General features: G+C 44.4%; 1 protein-coding gene across 2 annotated transcripts in view; it reads left to right on the top strand.

The window, feature by feature from the left end:
• LOC121569939 (collagen alpha-1(XI) chain-like) overlaps window positions 1–20,000 on the top strand; it is a 202,515-nt gene that overhangs the window by 57,053 nt on the left and 125,462 nt on the right. For both annotated transcript variants that reach the window (XM_041881290.2, XM_041881292.2), the window contains 10 exons: window positions 6,824–6,877; window positions 7,123–7,164; window positions 7,467–7,529; window positions 7,798–7,872; window positions 8,326–8,409; window positions 9,348–9,404; window positions 16,330–16,383; window positions 17,412–17,465; window positions 17,736–17,789; window positions 19,319–19,372. In XM_041881290.2, the coding sequence (XP_041737224.1) occupies window positions 6,824–6,877; window positions 7,123–7,164; window positions 7,467–7,529; window positions 7,798–7,872; window positions 8,326–8,409; window positions 9,348–9,404; window positions 16,330–16,383; window positions 17,412–17,465; window positions 17,736–17,789; window positions 19,319–19,372 (591 nt within the window). The remainder of the gene's footprint in view (window positions 1–6,823; window positions 6,878–7,122; window positions 7,165–7,466; window positions 7,530–7,797; window positions 7,873–8,325; window positions 8,410–9,347; window positions 9,405–16,329; window positions 16,384–17,411; window positions 17,466–17,735; window positions 17,790–19,318; window positions 19,373–20,000) is intronic.

The raw sequence follows: 20,000 nt of genomic DNA, 5'->3' as shown, positions 1-20,000 counted from the left end.
CAGCTGAAAAGAGAAATAAGCTTGGAATATATTTCACGGTTGCTTTCGATTAGAAAAGACATGTCTTTAGTCTGTTTGGGTCCAAGATTTTGCTAGTGGCCTTTTTTTGTAATAGGAACCACACAGGGTATAAGTGAAGCGATGCGTCTGCCAGTGTAGAGGGCCAACTCACTGTTTCACAGGATACACTGCAGTAAAGTCTGTGTTTATGGGCATCATAAACCAAAATAATATGAAATCCAATCTTCAAAGTCACCTTTGGTGTTTACTGCACGGACATGCTCATTTTACTTTTAGTAGTCGTGTATTTTTTAATGGTACAGTAGGTAAGTGAAACTATTTGATTTGCAGCCTTACCCATGATTTACAGTATTCAGTGTCCAATCATTAACGGGCAAAGTTCTCTCTGTGGAGAACCAAGCCCCTCCTCCTACCCATCAGGTTTATGCTGAGTTAAATGTGGGGTTTGTGTTCTGTCTCCAGTGAGATATGGTGTCACAGCTATTTACCCCTTTTCAGCCGTAGATGGCCAGCACGCTGCATTGCTTTTGATGAATAATTATTCTCCCAATCGCGCCTAAATAGAACTATGATCAACCAAGCAGAGAAATATTCACAGCCGATTATGATACTTGTTGCACTGTGTCACTGCTGTAGCAACGTGTTCCAAATGGATGTGATTTCACCGGGTCATATGGGCCTCGATAGCATATCATCTCAATTGACCATAGGGAGGGTAAAGTGGGGGTAAATTGTGCCCACTGGGTCATATTACCCTGTTCTCCCCTACAGGCTATCTGCTCACATACCTGTGTCCTGACATCCATTTTGCTGTCTTCCAAAAGCTAAGTTCCCAACTATCACTCTTCTGAAATGATTGAGTAATGCCAGTGCTGTCCGATTGAGGTTGTAAAGCTGTGCCAAATGCAGAGGATATCATAGACAATACAGTCACACATAATCAATATTTGGTATCTATCCAAACCAACTAGGAAATTGATCATCAAATTCCTTGTACACATGCGTATGTACTCTGCATTTTTTTGCACATTTCTACATTGTAGATTTACCATTCATCAAATATGCTTCTTGTGTCATTTCAGACTTAGTTAATCTATTTCAGTCTTGTTGTTCATATATTGATATTCTGGTGGCATGTATTATATTTGTGCAAAAAATACTGAAATAACCTAAAGTCTGTCAGACTGTCTTGATGTAAATTTGATCATCAGAATGTATAATGCATTTTTTTTAGGTCATCAAGGTAGCACTTTATTACTGCATAAACATTACACAGTCACAGACAATAGTTGACAGTTTGCTTCGCTGTAAGAGACGAGTCTTAAACATAATTTTACATTTTAATCATTTAGCAGATGCTCTTATCCAGAGCGACTTACAGTTAGTGAATACATATTTTTTTATACTGGCCCCCCGTGGGAATCGAACCCACAACCCTGGCATTGCAAACGCCATGCTCTATCAACTGAGCTACATCCCTGCCGGCCATTCCCTCCCCTACACTGGGCCAATTGTGCGCCGCCCATGAGTCTCCCGGTCGCGGCCGGCTGCAACAGAGCCTGGATTCTAACCAGGATCTAGTGGCACAGTTAGCACTGCGATGCAGTGCCTTAGACCACTGCGCCACTCAGGAGTAATGTACTGATGACACACAGACATTGTCTTGGCATGGGGACTTTGTCTTGGCATGGGGACTTTGTCTTGGCATGGGGAGTTTGTCTTGGCATGGGGACTTTGTCTTGGCATGGGGAGTTTGTCTTTCATAGGGAGTTTGTCTTGGCATGGGGACTTTGTCTTAGCATGGGGAGTTTGTCTTGGCATGGGGAGTTTGTCTGTCATTGGGAGTTTGTCTGTCATGGAGAGTTTGTCTTGGCATGGGGACTTTGTCTTGGCATGGGGAGTTTGTCTTGGCATGGGGAGTTTGTCTTGGCATGGGGAGTTTGTCTGTCATTGGGAGTTTGTCTTGGCATGGGGACTTTGTCTTGGCATGGGGAGTTTGTCTGTCATTGGGAGTTTGTCTTGGCATGGGGACTTTGTCTTGGCATGGGGAGTTTGTCTTGGCCTGGGGAGTTTGTCTTGGCATGGGGAGTTTGTCTTGGTATGGGGAGTTTGTCTTCGCATGTGGAGTTTGTCTTGGCATGGGGACTTTGTCTTGGTATGGGGAGTTTGTCTGTCATTGGGAATTTGTCTTGGCATGGGGAGTTTGCCTTGGCATGGGGAGTTTGTCTGTCATTGGGAGTTTGTCTGTCATGGGGAGTTTGTCTTGGCATGGGGACTTTGTCTTGGCATGGGGAGTTTGTCTTGGCATGGGGAGTTTGTCTTGGCATGGGGAGTTTGTCTGTCATTGGGAGTTTGTCTTGGCATGGGGAGTTTGTCTGTCATTGGGAGTTTGTCTTGGCATGGGGACTTTGTCTTGGCACGGGGAGTTTGTCTTGGCCTGGGGAGTTTGTCTTGGCATGTGGAGTTTGTCTTGGTATGGGGAGTTTGTCTTCGCATGTGGAGTTTGTCTTGGCATGGGGACTTTGTCTTGGTATGGGGAGTTTGTCTGTCATTGGGAATTTGTCTTGGCATGGGGAGTTTGCCTTGGCATGGGGAGTTTGTCTTGGCATGGGGAGTTTGTCTGTCATAGGGAGTTTGTCTGTCATAGGGAGTTTGTCTTGGCATGGGGAGTTTGTCTTGTCATGGGGAGTTTGTCTTGGCACAGGGAGTTTGTCTTGGCATGGGGAGTTTGTCTGTCATAGGGAGTTTGTCTGTCATAGGGAGTTTGTCTGTCATAGGGAGTTTGTCTGTCATGGGGAGTTTGTCTGTCATGGGGAGTTTATCTGTAATGGGGAGTTTGTCTTGGCATAGGGAGTTTGTCTGGCATGGGGAGTTTGTCTATCATGGGGGGGTTTGTCTTGGCATGAAGAGTTTGTCTGTCATAGGGAGTTTGGCTTTCATAGGGAGTTTGTCTGTCATGGGGAGTTTGTCTTGTAATGGGGAGTTTGTCTGTCGAAGGGAGTTTGTCTTTTCATTGGGAGTTTGTCTGTCATGGGGAGTTTGTCTTTCGAAGGGAGTTTGTCTGTCATGGGAAGTTTGTCTCTCGAAGGGAGTTGTCTGTCATGGGGAGTTTGTCTGTCGAAGGGAGTTTGTCTGTCATGGGAAGTTTGTCTGTCGAATGGAATTTGTCTGTCATGGGAAGTTTGTCTGTCGAAGGGAGTTTGTCTGTCATGGGGAGTTTGTCTGTCATTGTCATGCTGTGTTTGTGGAGCTTGTCTTAGTTTGAAACATACACCCCACCTTTTCAATATGTTAATGTATTCCTTTATGCCTGCACTGTGTCTGTCGGGGTGGATTAGACATGTTATGGTTAGGAGAAGGAGAGTGCATGTCAGTCTGTTTGGACAGGGAATACATGGAGGTCAGGCTTTAACACACATGTGCACATACACACTCCCAGGCACACTGACACACACTCAGTCCCTGCACTACTACATCTCTCCGTCTCCCTGTCTCTATTTCTTTTTACCACCACCCCATCTCCATCATATAAACACCATCCAGCTCCAGCCTGTAACCACCACCCAGCTCCATCCTATAACCACCACCCAGCTCCATCCTATTACCACCACCCAGCTCCATCCTATAACCACCATCCAGCTCCATCCAAAAACCACCACCCAGCTCCATACTATAACCACCATCCAGCTCCATCCTATAACCACCATCCAGCTCCATCCTAAAACCACCACCCAGCTCCATACTATAACCACCATCCATCTCCATCCTATAACCACCATCCAGCTCCATCCTGTAACCACCACCCAGCTCCATCCTATAACCACCATCCAGCTCCATCCTATAACCACCATCCAGCTCCATCTTATAACCACCATCCAGCTCCATCCTATAACCACCATCCAGCTCCATCCTATAACCACCATCCAGCTCCATCCTATAACCACCATCCAGCTCCACCCTATAACCACCATCCAGATCCATCCTATAACCACCACCCAGCTCCATCCTATAACCACCATCCAGCTCCATCCTATAACCACCATCCAGCTCCATCCAATAACCACCATCCAGCTCCATCCCACCACTCACACATACCCTCACCATTTACATTTACGTCATTTAGCAGACGCTCTTATCCAGAGCGACTTACATTATTATTATTTTTGTCATACCCCCAGTGGGAATCGAACCCACAACCCTGGCGTTGCAAACGCCATGCTCAATCAACTGAGCTACATCCATGCCGGCCATTCCCTCTCCTACCCTGGACGACGCTGGGCCAATTGCGCACCGCCCCATGGGTCTCCCGGTCACGGCCGGCTACGACACCCTCACATAGGAAGATATATTATTTATCTTTACCATCACCTACTCTCTCAGCTTACAAACACCCTGCTTGAATCGTAGTGCGTTCACCAGCTAAACACACACTCAGTACAGAGACTGGCTTTTCAGCAGTATGTGTGACATTGTAGAATCCACCACTCAAACAACCCGCCACAGAAAGAAATAACCATGTATGACAGTGAATTCTGCCACTTCCTCTCCACATCTCCACGTCTTTCATTTTAGTTATGTCTGTTTTTAATGTCTTCTAGAAAGAAAATCATACACTGCATAGTGTCTGAAACAGTCAGGCCTAAGCTCTCTTGATGGCAGGAGTCTTCTGCTCTCTCTGAGGTCTCCATGAAAAGACCCCACCGCCTTGTTACCATCCCTGTCTGTCTGCCTGCCTGCCTGCCTGCCTGCCTGCCTGCCTGCCTGCCTGCCTGCCTGCCTGTCTGTCTGTCTGTCTGTCTGTCTGTCTGTCTGTCTGTCTGTCTGTCTGTCTGTCTGTCTGTCTGTCTGTCTGTCTGTCTGTCTGTCTGTCTGTCTGTCTGTCTGTCTGTCTGTCTGTCTGTCTGTCTGTCTGTCTGTCTGTCTGTCTGTCTGTCTGTCTGTCTGTCTGTCTGTCTGTCTGTCTGTCTGTCTGTCTGTCTGTCTGTCTGTCTGTCTGTCTGCCTGCCTGCCTGTCTGTCTGTCTGTCTGTCTGTCTGTCTGTCTGTCTGTCTGTCTGCCTGCCTGCCTGCCTGCCTCTCTGGGTTTCTCCCTCGTTCTCTCTCTCTTCCTCCGACTAGTGAGGGCTGAACTCAGAGATGACGGTAGATGACAGGTCAACAGCAGTCGTACTACTTTCATAGTGTACTCATTCAGCTGGAGGAAGTCTACCATTGGACTAAGAATTCAAGAAAACTTGGATTTGTAGATATACAAAGAAACACCGGAGAACTCCAAATACCTTGACTAATATTGGTGAAACTATGAAAAGCTGCTAGTAAGGATTTTCTAGTCTTCCCTGTACATTGTCTTATGCTGATTGTACAGTAGATGCTTTGTATTGTAACAAATGATAGATATTAAACAAACCTATTGGTGGCAATTCACTCTGTTTTCATCCTAACACTCAGTTCCATATGATCCATTCACTCTGTTTCACCCAGTCATCCTAACACTCAGTTCCATATGATCCATTCACTCTGTTTCACCCAGTCATCCTAACACTCAGTTCCATATGATCCATTCACTCTGTTTCACCCAGTCATCCTAACACTCAGTTCCATATGATCCATTCACTCTGTTTTCATCCTAACACAAAGTTCCATATGATCCATTCACTCTGTTTCACCCAGTCATCTTAACACCCAGTTCCATATGAGCCAGATTAATCAATGACACCGCTGTCCATTTCTATCATATTGATCCATCGTCCTTCAGCAAGACTAACACGTTCCACCCATTTCTGACTTTCTCACTCCATCTGTTCTTTATACCCTCATTCTCGTAGTTATCGAATAGCTGATCACACATCACTCTATTGAATAGCTGATCACACATCACTCTATTGATTAGCTGATCACACATCACCCTATTGAATAGCTGATCACACATCACCCTATTGATTAGATGATCACACATCACCCTATTGATTAGATGATCACACATCACTCTATTGATTAGTTGATCACACATCACTCTATTGATTAGATGATCACACATCACCCTATTGATTAGATGATCACACATCACTCTATTGATTAGATGATCAAACATCACTCTATTGAATAGCTGATCACACATCACTCTATTGAATAGCTGATCACACATCACTCTATTGAATAGCTGATCACACATCACTCTATTGAATAGCTGATCACACATCACTCTATTGAATAGCTGATCACACATCACTCTATTGAATAGCTGATCACACATCACTCTATTGAATAGCTGATCACACATCACTCTATTGAATAGCTGATCACACATCACTCTATTGAATAGCTGATCACACATCACCCTATTGATTAGCTGATCACACATCACTCTATTGAATAGCTGATCACACATCACTCTATTGAATAGCTGATCACACATCACTCTATTGAATAGCTGATCACACATCACTCTATTGAATAGCTGATCACACATCACCCTATTGATTAGCTGATCACACATCACCCTATTGATTAGCTGATCACACATCACTCTATTGAATAGCTGATCACACATCACTCTGTTATATATGGTGTGTCCATATAAGAATATGACACTGTATTGAGACAGTTGTTAAATGTTTCTCCTTAGTCTTATACCGTAGTACCATATCATATTCGTATAAACCACGCATCAATATAATATTCTTCTTTGCTTGTGGAATTGCCTCTTTAATTCTTCTCATCCCTCGTGCCGCCGCTGGTCACTGATCCAGTGACTGTAGCGCCGCATGAAGAAGCTCACGCAGGTGTCCTCCCTGTCTTCACAGGTGGCTGGTGGCGGGGAGAAAGGAGAAAAGGGCGAACCCGCTGTGATCGAACCTGTAAGACCCAAAACACAACACTGCGTGATTTTTAAAGGGAACGTGTGTAGAAAACAAGTTGTGTCACACAGGAAGGTGAAACAACTGTTTTGGTTATAAATGAATGTGTTCCTCCGTAGAGACGGGACGCAGTGGGATAAACGGTAGTGCTGTTGTAATTGTGATGTAACACAATATGAAATCCTGCTTTGTTTATCCTCGCTGTCCCCATGTCTTCATTCCTGTTGTCTGTCCATCATGTTTAGGGCATGCTGATTGAAGGACCACATGGACCTGCAGGCCCAGCTGTGAGTAACACATATCTATTTATCCCGAGGCTATGAATGTGTCCAAAACAACACTCTATTCCCTTCATAGTGTAAATAGGACCCATAAGGCTCTGGTCAAAACTAGTGCACTCTGGTGCCATTTGGGACGCATTTAAAGTCAAATCTTCACTCAAAACTTAAATGACAAACCTCTATTGTGTATCTTTACTGTTCGTGACTTGTGACTTAGTCTCAATCTACAGGGCTTTATCTCAAGCCAGGATTGAGGTCTATGTAACAACATCGCTGTGTCTTGGTTTGACTGGGTTGTGTTCCTTTAGGGTCTCCCAGGGCCCTCAGGTCTACAAGGACCCCCTGGTGTTGCTGGAGATCCGGGTGACAGGGTGAGTCTCTCTTCCTGGAGACTCTTCTTTCTCTCTCATTATTTCTCTGTATCTTTCTCTCTGTTTCTCTCTGTTTCTCTCTGTTTCTCTCTCTCTCTCTCTCTCTCTCTCTCTTTCTCACTCTTTCTCTCTCTCCCTCTCTCTCTCTCTCTCTCTCTGTCTCCTTCTCTCTCTCGCTCTGGACACATCTTATATCATGGCATCTTTCCATCCTGATGGTTCATCATTCAGATTTATCACCTCTTGTCTTGTTGACTCTGTTTCCCAGGGTCCCGCAGGGCGGTCTGGTCTTGCAGGAGCCGACGGTTTGCCAGGTCCTCCTGGTACCATGCTGATGCTGCCAGTAAGTACCAGACCAGGAATATTGTGAATTTACAAACACTATTATCTACCACTATTTAAATGTATTGGTAAAACAGTCTTCTGACAACTGCTGATGTAAAAAGGGCTTTATAAATTAATTGATTGATTGTCGTGCTTGATTTTGATCCATATTTTGTCCATATGTTGCCTTGCTAGATCCATATAATTGATTGATATTTAGATGTTCATTGTGCACAGCATGATTGTGATTTTTCTTTTGTAACACCTGTGTGTCTCTGTGTGTCTCTGTGTTTCTCTGTGTGTCTCTGTGTTTCTCTGTGTGTCTCTGTGTGTTTCTGTGTGTCTCTGTGTGTGTCTCTGTGTGTCTCTGCGTGTCTCTGTGTGTTTCTGTGTGTCTCTGTGTGTGTCTCTGTGTGTCTCTGTTTGTCTCTGTGTGTTTCTCTGTGTGTCTCTGTGTCTCTCTGTGTGACAGTTCCGTTTCGGAGGTGATGGAGAGAAGGGTCCTGTGGTGTCGGCTCAGGAGGCCCAAGCCCAGGCTATTCTCTCCCAGGCTAGAGTGAGTACACGGGGACCACACCAGGGCTGCAATGGGGCCGAAGAGGGCCAAATACATTGGCTGTAGCAGGCTCCAGTGTAGCCTTTGGGCGGGGGGAACTGGCGCAGCTCTCGCTTTATTTATTAAGAAGGGAAACTCATTGGTGTTTCATCCTTCTTGACATCATCCTTTCTCACAGCTGTAGTTTAGGGGAAGGTGTGTATATGTATGTGTGAGTGAGTGTGAGTGTGAGTGTGTGAGTGTGAGTGTGTGTGTGTGTGTGGAGGGGGGGAATTACAACATTACAGGCCTTTTAGGTGGGATAAAGGGTGATTGGGGGGGGGGGGGGGTGTAGTGGGGCTGAGAGGTACAGCTTGGCCTTGTATAACGCTAAAAGGAGAGGCCCTGAGCGATGTGCTGTACAGAATACAGGCAGAAACACAGCCTGTTTGCAGGATGCAAGAGGCAGTTAAAAAAATACTATAAGGGTTTACTGACACACGGGTGGGCCAGCACAGCAGATGGTGTCTGAGGAAAGGGGTTACTGACACACGGGTGGGCCAGCACAGCAGATGGTGTCTGAGGAAAGACAGAGAGAGAAGAATATGATTGGGCCACACATCATGTTTCACTTACGGTAAACCCATGACATCACAGAAAAAGTAGGAGCAAACTGGCTAATTGAGGTATGAGTGAGTGTTTGAGTTAGGAATAGGATGGGAGGATGTGTGTCGGGTACTGTGACATATGGAGGGTGTTCAACTGGCTCCTTCTGACTGATGAATTGTCATCCCTTCCCCCCTTCCCTCCCTCTCCATCCCCCTCCCTCACCCTTCTCCCCCTCCATCCCCCCCATCCCCCTCCATCCCCCTCCAACACCCTCCACCCCCCTCCATCCCCCCTATCCTCCCCCTCCATCCCCCTCCAACACCCTCCATCCCCCTACATCTACCCCACAGCTCGCCATGAGAGGTCCCTCAGGTCTAATGGGTCTTACAGGAAGATCTGGTCCAGTGGTGAGTTTTAGTTCCTCCACCGCTGATAACACACACAGACATACACATCCCTCTTACAAAGTCTTTCCACCTCAATGAACGTGAACACAGATCATTGACTGCCCTGTCAGAAACCTACAATGTATTGTGTCACAGTTCACCCTGGCTTTTTACCCTTTCTATGAGATATCTTCCTTCCTATTACCATCCTGAGTTATACACCAGGTATAATAGTACCTTCAGCCTAGAGTTTGCCTGGATGAGGCTGACTAAATCAGAGGCGGCGCTCCTAGTGGCCGGGGACTTTAATGCATGGAAACTTAAATCCGTTTTAACTAATTTCTACCAGCATGTTAAATGTGCAACCAGAGGAAAAAAAACTCTAGACCACCTTTACTCCACACACAGAGACGAGTACAAATCTCTCCCTCGCCCTCCATTTGGAAAATCTGACCATAATTCTGTTCTCCTGATTCCTGCTTACAAGCAAAAACCAAAGCAGGGAGCACCAGTGACTCGGTCAATAAAAAAGTGGTCAGATGACACAGATGCTAAGCTACAGGACTGTTTTGCTAGCACAGACTGGAATATGTTCCGAGATTTTTCCGATGGCATTGAGGAGTATACCACATCAGTCACTGGCTTCATCAATAAGTGCATCGATGACAGCGTCCCCACAGTGACTGTACGTACTGTACATACCCCAACCAGAAGCCATGGATTACAGGCAACATCCGCACTGAGCTAAAGGGTAGAGCTGCCGCTTTCAAGGAGCGGGACTCTAACCCGGAAGCTTATAAGAAATCTCGCTATGCCCTCCGACGAACCATCAAACAGGCAAAGAGTCAATACAGGACTAAGATCGAATTGTACTACACCGGCTCCGATGCTCGTCAGATGTGGCAGGGCTTGTAAACTATTACAGACTACAAAGGGAAGCAAAGCCGCGAGCTGCCCAGTGACACGAGCCTACCAGAAGAGCTAAATTACTTCTATGCTCGCTTCGAGGCAAGTAACACTGAAACATGCATGAGAGCATCAGCTGTTCCGGACGACTGTGTGATCAAACTCTCCGTAGCCGATGTGAGTATGATCTTTAAACAGGTCAACATTCACAAGGCCGCAGGGCCAAACGGATTACCAGGACGTGTACTCCGAGCATGGTCTGACCAGCTGGCAAGTGTCTTCACTGACATTTCAACCTCTCCCTGTCTGAGTCTGTAATAACAGCATGTTTCAAGCAGACCACCATAGTCCCTGTGCCCAGGAACACTAAGGTAACCTGTCTAAATGACTACCGACCCGTAGCACTCACGTCTGTAGCCATGAAGTGCTTTGAAAGGCTGGTCATGGTTCACATCAACACCATTATCCCAGAAACCCTAGACCCACTCCAATTTGTATACCGCCCCAACAGATCCACAGATGATGCAATCTCTATTGCGCTCCACACTGCCCTTTCACACCTGGACTAAAGGAACACCAATGTGAGAATGCTATTCATTGACTACAGCTCAGCGTTCAACACCGTAGTTCCGTCAAAGCTCATCACTAAGCTAAGGACCCTGGGACTAAACACCTCCCTCTGCAACTGGATCCTGGACTTCCTGACGGGCCGCCCCCAGGTGGTAAGGGTAGGTAACAACACATCCGCCACGCTGATCCTAAACACGGGGGCCCCTCAGGGGTGCGTGCTCATTCCCCTCCTGTACACCCTGTTCACTCATGACTGCATGGCCAGGCACGACTCCAACACCATCATTAATTTTGCTGATGAGACAACAGTGGTGGGCCTGATCACCAACAACGACGAGACAGCCTATAGGGAGGAGGTCAGAGACCTGGCCATGTGGTGCCAGGACAACAACCTCTCCCTCAAGACAAAGGAGATGATTGTGGAATACAGGAAAAAGAAGAGGACCGAGCCCCCATTCTCATTGACGGGGCTGTAGTGGAACAGATTGAGAGCTTCAAGTTCCTTGGTGTTCACATCACCAACAAACTATCATGGTTTAAACACACTAAGACAGTCGTGAAGAGGGCACGACAAAACCTATTCCCCTTAAGGAGACTGAAAAGATTTGGCATGGGTCCTGAGATCCTCAAAAGGTTCTACAGCTGCACCATCGAGAGCATCCTGACTGGTTGCATCACTGCCTTGTATGGCAACTGCTCGGCCTCCGACCACAATGCACTACAGAGGGTAGTGCGTACAGCCCAGTACATCACTGGGGCCAAGCTTCCTGCCATCCAGGACCTCTATACCAGGCGGTGTCAGAGGAAGGCCCAAAATATTGTAAAAGACTCCAGCCACCCTAGTCATAGACTGTTCTCTCTGCTACCGCACGGCAAACGGTACTGGAGCGCCAAGTCTAGGTCCAAGAGGCTTCTTAAAAGCGTCTACCCCCAAGCCATAAGACTCCTGAACGTCTGCTGCTACTCTCTATTTATTATCTATGCATAGTCACTTTAATAACTCTACCTACATGTACATATTACCTCAATTACCTCGACTAAACGGTGCCCCCGCACATTGACTCGGTACCGGTACCCCCTGTATATAGCCTCGATATTGTTATTTTTACTGCTGCTCTTTAATGATTTTTAACTTTTATTTCGTATTATTTTATATTGTATTTTTTTGCTAAATCACTAGTTGTGTATGTATTGCTAAATCACTAGTTGTGTATGTATTGCTAAATCACTAGTTGTGAATGTATTGCTAAATCACTAGTTGTGTATGAATTGCTAAATCACTAGTTGTGTATGTATTGCTTAATCACAAGTTGTGTATGTATTGCTTAATCACTAGTTGTGTATGTATTGCTTAATCACTAGTTGTGTATGTATTGCTAAATCACTAGTTGTGTATGTATTGCTAAATCACTAGTTGTGTATGTATTGCTAAATCACTAGCTGTGTATGTATTGCTTAATCACTAGTTGTGTATGTATTGCTTAATCACTAGTTGTGTATGTATTGCTTAATCACTAGTTGTGTATGTATTGCTAAATCACTAGTTGTGTATGTATTGCTTAATCACTAGTTGTGTATGTATTGCTAAATCACTAGTTGTGTATGTATTGCTAAATCACTAGGTGTGTATGTATTGCTAAATCACTAGTTGTGTATGTATTGCTAAATCACTAGTTGTGTATGTATTGCTAAATCACTAGTTGTGTATGTATTGCTAAATCACTAGTTGTGTATGTATTGCTAAATCACTAGTTGTGTATGTATTGCTAAATCACTAGTTGTCCATGTATTGCTTAATCACTAGTTGTGTATTGCTAAATCACTAGGTGTGTATGTATTGCTAAATCACTAGGTGTGTATGTATTGCTTAATCACTAGTTGTGTATGTATTGCTAAATCACTAGTTGTGTATGTATTGCTAAATCACTAGTTGTGTATGTATTGCTAAATCACTAGTTGTGTATGTATTGCTAAATCACTAGTTGTCCATGTATTGCTTAATCACTAGTTGTGTATTGCTAAATCACTAGGTGTGTATGTATTGCTAAATCACTAGGTGTGTATGTATTGCTAAATCACTAGTTGTGTATGTATTGCTAAATCACTAGTTGTGTTAATTTTTGGAAATCCTCCAATCAGACAACAGATATTGGTCATGTGATCAGTGTGCGATTCTAAAATATTTTGAAAAACATGGCAACACTTAGAAATGTCCTTGTTTTCGAAATAGAAGAAAAAAAAAGTGTCCATATTAAAATAACATAAAATTGATCAGAAATACAGTATAGACATTGTTAATGGTGTAAATGGCTATTGTAGCTGTAAACGGCTGATTTTTAATGGAATATATACAGTGAGGGAAACAAATATTTGATCCCATTTTACATTTACGTCATTTAGCAGACGCTCTTATCCAGAGCGACTTACAGTTAGTGAATACATATTTTTTTTATACTGGCCCCCCGTGGGAAACGAACCCACAACCCTGGCGTTGCAAACGCCATGCTCTATCAACTGAGCTACATCCCTGCCGGCCATTCCCTCCCCTACCCTGGACAACGCTGGGCCAATTGTGCGCCGCCCATGAGTCTCCCGGTCGCGGCCGGCTGCGACAGAGCCTGGATACGAATCAGGATCTCTAGTGGCACAGTTAGCACTGCGATGCAGTGCCTTAGACCACTGCGCCACTCAGGAGCCCCTGCTGATTTTGTATGTTTGCCCACTGACAACGAAATGATCAGATCATAATTTTAATGGTAGGTTATTTGAACAGTGAGAGAGAGAATAACAACCAAAACAATCCAGAAAAACGCACATCAAAAATGTTATAAACTGATTTGCATTTTAATGAGGGAAATAAGTATTTGACCCCTCTGCAAAACATGACCCTTGTTGGCAATCACAGAGGTTAGACGTTTCTCGTAGCTGGCCACCAGGTTTGCACACATCTCAGGAGGGATTTTGTCCCACTCCTCTTTGCAGATCTTCTCCAAGTCATTAAGGTTTCGAGGCTGACGTTTGGCAACTCGAACCTTCAGCTCCCTCCACAGATTTCCTATGGGATTAAGGTCTGGAGACTGGCTAGGCCACACCGGGACCTTAATGTGCTTCTTCTTGAGCCACTCCTTTGTTGCCTTGGCCGTGTGTTTTGGCTCATTGTCATGCTGGAATACCCATCTACGACCCATTTTCAATGCCCTGGCTGAGGGAAGGAGGTTCTCAACCAAGATTTGACGGTACATGGCCCCATCCATCGTCCCTTTGATGCGGTGAAGTTGTCCTGTCCCCTTAACAGAAAAACACCCCCAAAGCATAATGTTTCCACCTCCATGTTTGACGGTGGGGATGGTGTTCTTGGGGTCATAGGCAGCATTCCTCCTCCTCCAAACACGGCGAGTTGAGTTGATGCCAAAGAGCTCGATTTTGGTCTCATCTGACCACAACACTTTCACCCAGTTCTCCTCTGAATCAATCAGATGTTCATTGGCAAACTTCAGACGGGCATGTATATGTGCTTTCTTGAGCAGGGGGACCTTGCGGGCGCTGCAGGATTTCAGTCCTTCACGGCGTAGTGTGTTACCAATTGTTTTCTTGGTGACTATGGTCCCAGCTGCCTTGAGATCATTGACAAGATCCTCCCGTGTAGTTCTGGGCTGATTCCTCACCGTTCTTATTATCATTGCAACTCCACGAGGTGAGATCTTGCATGGAGCCCCAGGCCGAGGAAGATTGACAGTTCTTTTGTGTTTCTTCCATTTGCGAATACCCTATTGAGCTGTTGTGGGAGCAGCTTCACCGTAAGAAGTGCCCATCAAGCCAATCCAACTTGTGGGAGGTGCTTCAGGAAGCATGGGGTAAAATCTCTTCAGATTACCTCAAGAAATGGACAACTAGAATGCCAAAGGTCTGCAAGGCTGTAATTGGATGATTCTTTGACGAAAGCAAAGTTTGTTATTTCTATTAAAAATCTAATCTTGTCAATGACTACATTTCCTATGCGTTTTGATATATTTCCTATTCAAACTCATTCCACGTATGTTTTCATGGAAAATAAGGACATTTCTAAGTGACCCCAAACTTTTGAAAGGTAGTGTACATAATGTGTACAGTTTGTCATGTTTAACTGGTGAAAATATCCATAGTTGAGTGCATGCTAATCGGTTCGGATGCCGGAAGTCAATGGGACAAACTGGCTAAATTAGCTAGCTAGCAAGCCAGATAGCATGTTGTCCGTTTTAGATAGTTTTTTTGTATGTTTAACTAGCGGACTTGCAAAATTAAAACCCATTCACATTGTTCTAGTTTATGATTATGAAGTTAGAAGTTTGCTAAATCTAGTTATCTTTATGTCTGTACTGCCTTTGACCTGACTGGCAGCAGGTTGACCTGATGGACAGGGCAGGGGAAACACCTTTTTATTGTGTCATTCAACTGGCAATAACAAGCTATAGGAGATTAGTAAATAAATGGGGAAATTAAGTTATAAATGGATCTATGCTTCATATGAAATATATTATTAATGTCTATGTTACTCATTGCTCATCATTGCTCCTAGTGTCTCATACCCCTCCCTCTCCATTGCCAGCAACAATGCTTGGCAATATTGCCCCAAAGATTGCAAATGTATCATGACCAAAATGGTTCCGTTATGTTTATAAAACATTACATTTGGGAGCAATATAATGGCTGATGGAGAGTGGACATTCCCCCTTTCTCTGTATACCGGATCTTTGTCAAGCTTCTGTGAAAAGTTTGGATTTGTGTAAAACGCTCCATAGTCCGAGTTGCCTTAGTATTATACGCCCACGGGGAGTCTGGGTAGGGGAGTGGGGGGGGCGGAGGTCTTCTCCTTTATGATGGGGCCTGTAACTGTATTTAGACATAGCATATTTAAACAAGTTGTTATTTAGTTTTAATTAGAATCACTCTCTTTTCAGGCCTTATCAATAGCGAATTTAATCTTGCTTATTGACAACATTTGTCATGCTCAGCCATAATGCCATTTACAGTAGGCCTAGCCCCTATATCAGTGTGAATGTGATGTTTAACAATATATTTCCATATCGAAGCCATGCAATTACTTAGAACAATGTGGACTGCAAATATGTTCAACATGTTTAATCCAGCCAATAGGACACCTCTCTGGCTGTGTGGTGTTATGATCCAGCCAATAGGACACCTCTCTGGCTGTGTGGTGTTATGATCCAGCCAATAGGACAGCTCTCTGGCTGAGTGGTGTTATGATCCAGCCAATAGGACACCTCTCTGGCTGAGTGGTGCTATGATCCAGCCAATAGGACACCTCTCTGGCTGAGTGGTGTTATGATCCAGCCAATAGGACACCTCTCTGGCTGAGTGGTGCTATGATCCAGCCAATAGGACACCTCTCTGGCTGAGTGGTGCTATGATCCAGCCAATAGGACTGACATGGTTTGTGTCCATGTTTCTCATTGGTCCATCTTTCTCTCAGGGTGTTCCTGGTTCTCCTGGACTTAAAGGTGATGCCGGAGACCCTGGTCCTCAGGTGAGCGCTTGAAGATTTACCTGTAGACTACTAAACCCACTCATAGTCATACTCACCTTAGGTAGTTACTGTATCTCTACCTCACTACAGTTACCTATATCTAACTCAGTTACCTACTGTATATCTAACTCAGTTACCTACTGTATATCTCACTACAGTTACCTATATCTCACTACAGTTACCTACTGTATATCTCACTACAGTTACCTATATCTCACTACAGTTACCTATATCTAACTACAGTTACCGATATCTGACTACAGTTACCGATATCTCACTACAGTTACCTATTTTTACATTTTTAGTCATTTAGCAGACACTCTTATCCAGAGCGACTTACAGGAGCAATTAGGGTTAAGTCGACAGAGGGCACATCGACAGATTTTTCACCTTGTCGGCTCGGGGATTAGAACCAGCGACCTTTCGGTTACTGGCACAACGCTCTTACCCACTAAGCTACCTGCCGCCCTATATCTGACTACAGTTACCTATATCTGACCACAGTTACCTATATCTGACTACAGTTACCTCTACCTCACCACAGTTACCTATATCTGACTACAGTTACCTCTACCTCACTACAGTTACCTATATCTCACTACAGTTACCTATATCTAACTACAGTTACCTATTTTTACATTTTTAGTCATTTAGCAGACGCTCTTATCCAGAGCGACTTACAGGAGCAATTAGGGTTAAGTGCCTTGCTCAAGGGCACATCGACAGATTTTTCACCTTGTCGGCTCGGGGATTAGAACCAGCGACCTTTCGGTTACTGGCACAACGCTCTTAACCACAAATCTACCTGCCGCCCTATATCTGACTACAGTTACCTATATCTCACTACAGTTACCTCTACCTCACTACAGTTACCTATATCTAACTACAGTTACCTACAGTATATCTCACCACAGTCACCAATACCTCACCTACAGTTACCTATAGCTACACCTATAGCTAATGTATACCTACTCAGTTAATGTTCCCTAGCTGACTATAAACTGACCATCATCACGTGTCCTTCACAGGGCCCCAGGGGAGTCCAAGGGTCTGCAGGACAAATAGGCAAATCTGGCAAGAGGGTAAGTGAACCGTCTGTAGCTGCATTTCCAGGTAGATGTCATGGCCTGATTGGTCTTGAGGATTCCATGTTTAACCTATCTCTCTCTCTCTCTCTCTCTCTCTCTCTCTCTCTCCATCTCTCTCCATCTCTCTCTCTCCATCTCTCTCCCTCTCTCTCTCTCTCTCTCTCTCTCTCTCTCTCTCTCTCTCTCTCTCTCTCTCTCTCTCTCTCTCTCTCTCTCTCTCTCTCTCTCTCTCTCTCTCTCTCTCTCTCTCTCTGTCCCTCGCAGGGTCGTGGTGGAGTCGATGGCGCCCGAGGAATGCCTGGAGAGTCAGGGTCTAAGGTACATGATGTCACTTTACTCAGAGTATTAAAACCACATGATGTCTCTGTCCACTAGTCACTTTACTCAGAGTATTAAAACCTCATGATGTCTCTGTCCACTAGTCACTTTACTCAGAGTATTAAAACCTCATGATGTCTCTGTCCACTAGTCACTTTACTCAGAGTATTAAAACCTCATGATGTCTCTGTCCACTAGTCACTTTACTCAGAGTATTAAAACCTCATGATGTCTCTGTCCACTAGTCACTTTACTCAGAGTATTAAAACCACATGATGTCTCTGTCCACTAGTCACTTTACTCAGAGTATTAAAACCACATGATGTCTCTGTCCACTAGTCACTTTACTCAGAGTATTAAAACCTCATGATGTCTCTGTCCACTAGTCACTTTACTCAGAGTATTAAAACCTCATGATGTCTCTGTCCACTAGTCACTTTACTCAGAGTATTAAAACCTCATGATGTCTCTGTCCACTAGTCACTTTACTCAGAGTATTAAAACCTCATGATGTCTCTGTCCACTAGTCACTTTACTCAGAGTATTAAAACCACATGATGTCTCTGTCCACTAGTCACTTTACTCAGAGTATTAAAACCACATGATGTCTCTGTCCACTAGTCACTTTACTCAGAGTATTAAAACCTCATGATGTCTCTGTCCACTAGTCACTTTACTCAGAGTATTAAAACCTCATGATGTCTCTGTCCACTAGTCACTTTACTCAGAGTATTAAAACCTCATGATGTCTCTGTCCACTAGTCACTTTACTCAGAGTATTAAAACCTCATGATGTCTCTGTCCACTAGTCACTTTACTCAGAGTATTAAAACCACATGATGTCTCTGTCCACTAGTCACTTTACTCAGAGTATTAAAACCTCATGATGTCTCTGTCCACTAGTCACTTTACTCAGAGTATTAAAACCTCATGATGTCTCTGTCCACTAGTCACTTTACTCAGAGTATTAAAACCTCATGATGTCTCTGTCCACTAGTCACTTTACTCAGAGTATTAAAACCACATGATGTCTCTGTCCACTAGTCACTTTACTCAGAGTATTAAAACCTCATGATGTCTCTGTCCACTAGTCACTTTACTCAGAGTATTAAAACCTCATGATGTCTCTGTCCACTAGTCACTTTACTCAGAGTATTAAAACCTCATGATGTCTCTGTCCACTAGTCACTTTACTCAGAGTATTAAAACCACATGATGTCTCTGTCCACTAGTCACTTTACTCAGAGTACTAAAACCACATGATATCTCTGTCCACTAGTCACTTTACTCAGAGTATTAAAACCACATGATGTCTCTGTCCACTAGTCACTTTACTCAGAGTATTAAAACCACATGATGTCTCTGTCCACTAGTCACTTTACTCAGAGTATTAAAACCTCATGATGTCTCTGTAATTTACGTGTGACTGTTCTGTGTTGGTCACAACTACTGTGTGGTAAACTAATTTAGGATGATGTCTGTGTAATCTGGTGACTCGGTGGTCATTGTCACATTGTGTTTCTCTACAGGGAGACAGAGGCTTTGATGGCCTGCCCGGCCTGCCCGGTGACAAGGGACACAGGGTGAGTACAGTAACGTCACCACATTTCTCAAGCACCTGCGTGTTTACCGCTCCGTAAATGAGAAGGCCATAGGCTATTCTAAAAATGAATGGTTGAGAGCCTCCATCCTGTCTCAGGGAAATGACCGGTGAAGCAGACATGAGATGATCAGGAACTCCATATTCTCTCCCTCTACAAAACATGACCTCCAGTTCCCTTCCTGGTTCACAGAAATTGAGGGTCTGATTTAAAGTCCCCTTCACCCTCAACCCCTAGCCTCACACCAATAAATAGTGAAAGAGAGAGAATATGGGTCCTAATATGGCCTGCAATATGTTCCCAAAACACAGGTCTTTTCTGTCTAATAGTCTGACTCATTCCAGAGGCTCTGAAGTGAATTACAGGCAGATTTAGTGTAGCAGGTGATCCATACTGGATAATCCGTCCTGTTGAACAATAGACTAGTGTTGGTCTGAGAAACAGGCCTTGGACGTTTATAGGCTTATGGGTGAAACACTGTTTGATAAGACCAAATTGGCTAAAAATGAAATGACAGAGCTATTAGGCTCGGAAACAGAGGGGGGAACCTTTTGGAAATACCAGGATCTTTGGAAGTTATAAAATGTCTTTGACATTTTTGGCCACATAA

The sequence above is a fragment of the Coregonus clupeaformis genome, chromosome 7, assembly GCF_020615455.1.
Source record: "Coregonus clupeaformis isolate EN_2021a chromosome 7, ASM2061545v1, whole genome shotgun sequence".
NCBI lineage: Eukaryota > Metazoa > Chordata > Actinopteri > Salmoniformes > Salmonidae > Coregonus > Coregonus clupeaformis.
The sequence above is the reverse complement of the archived record's forward strand: the minus strand, read 5'-3'. Positions and strand labels throughout refer to the sequence as shown.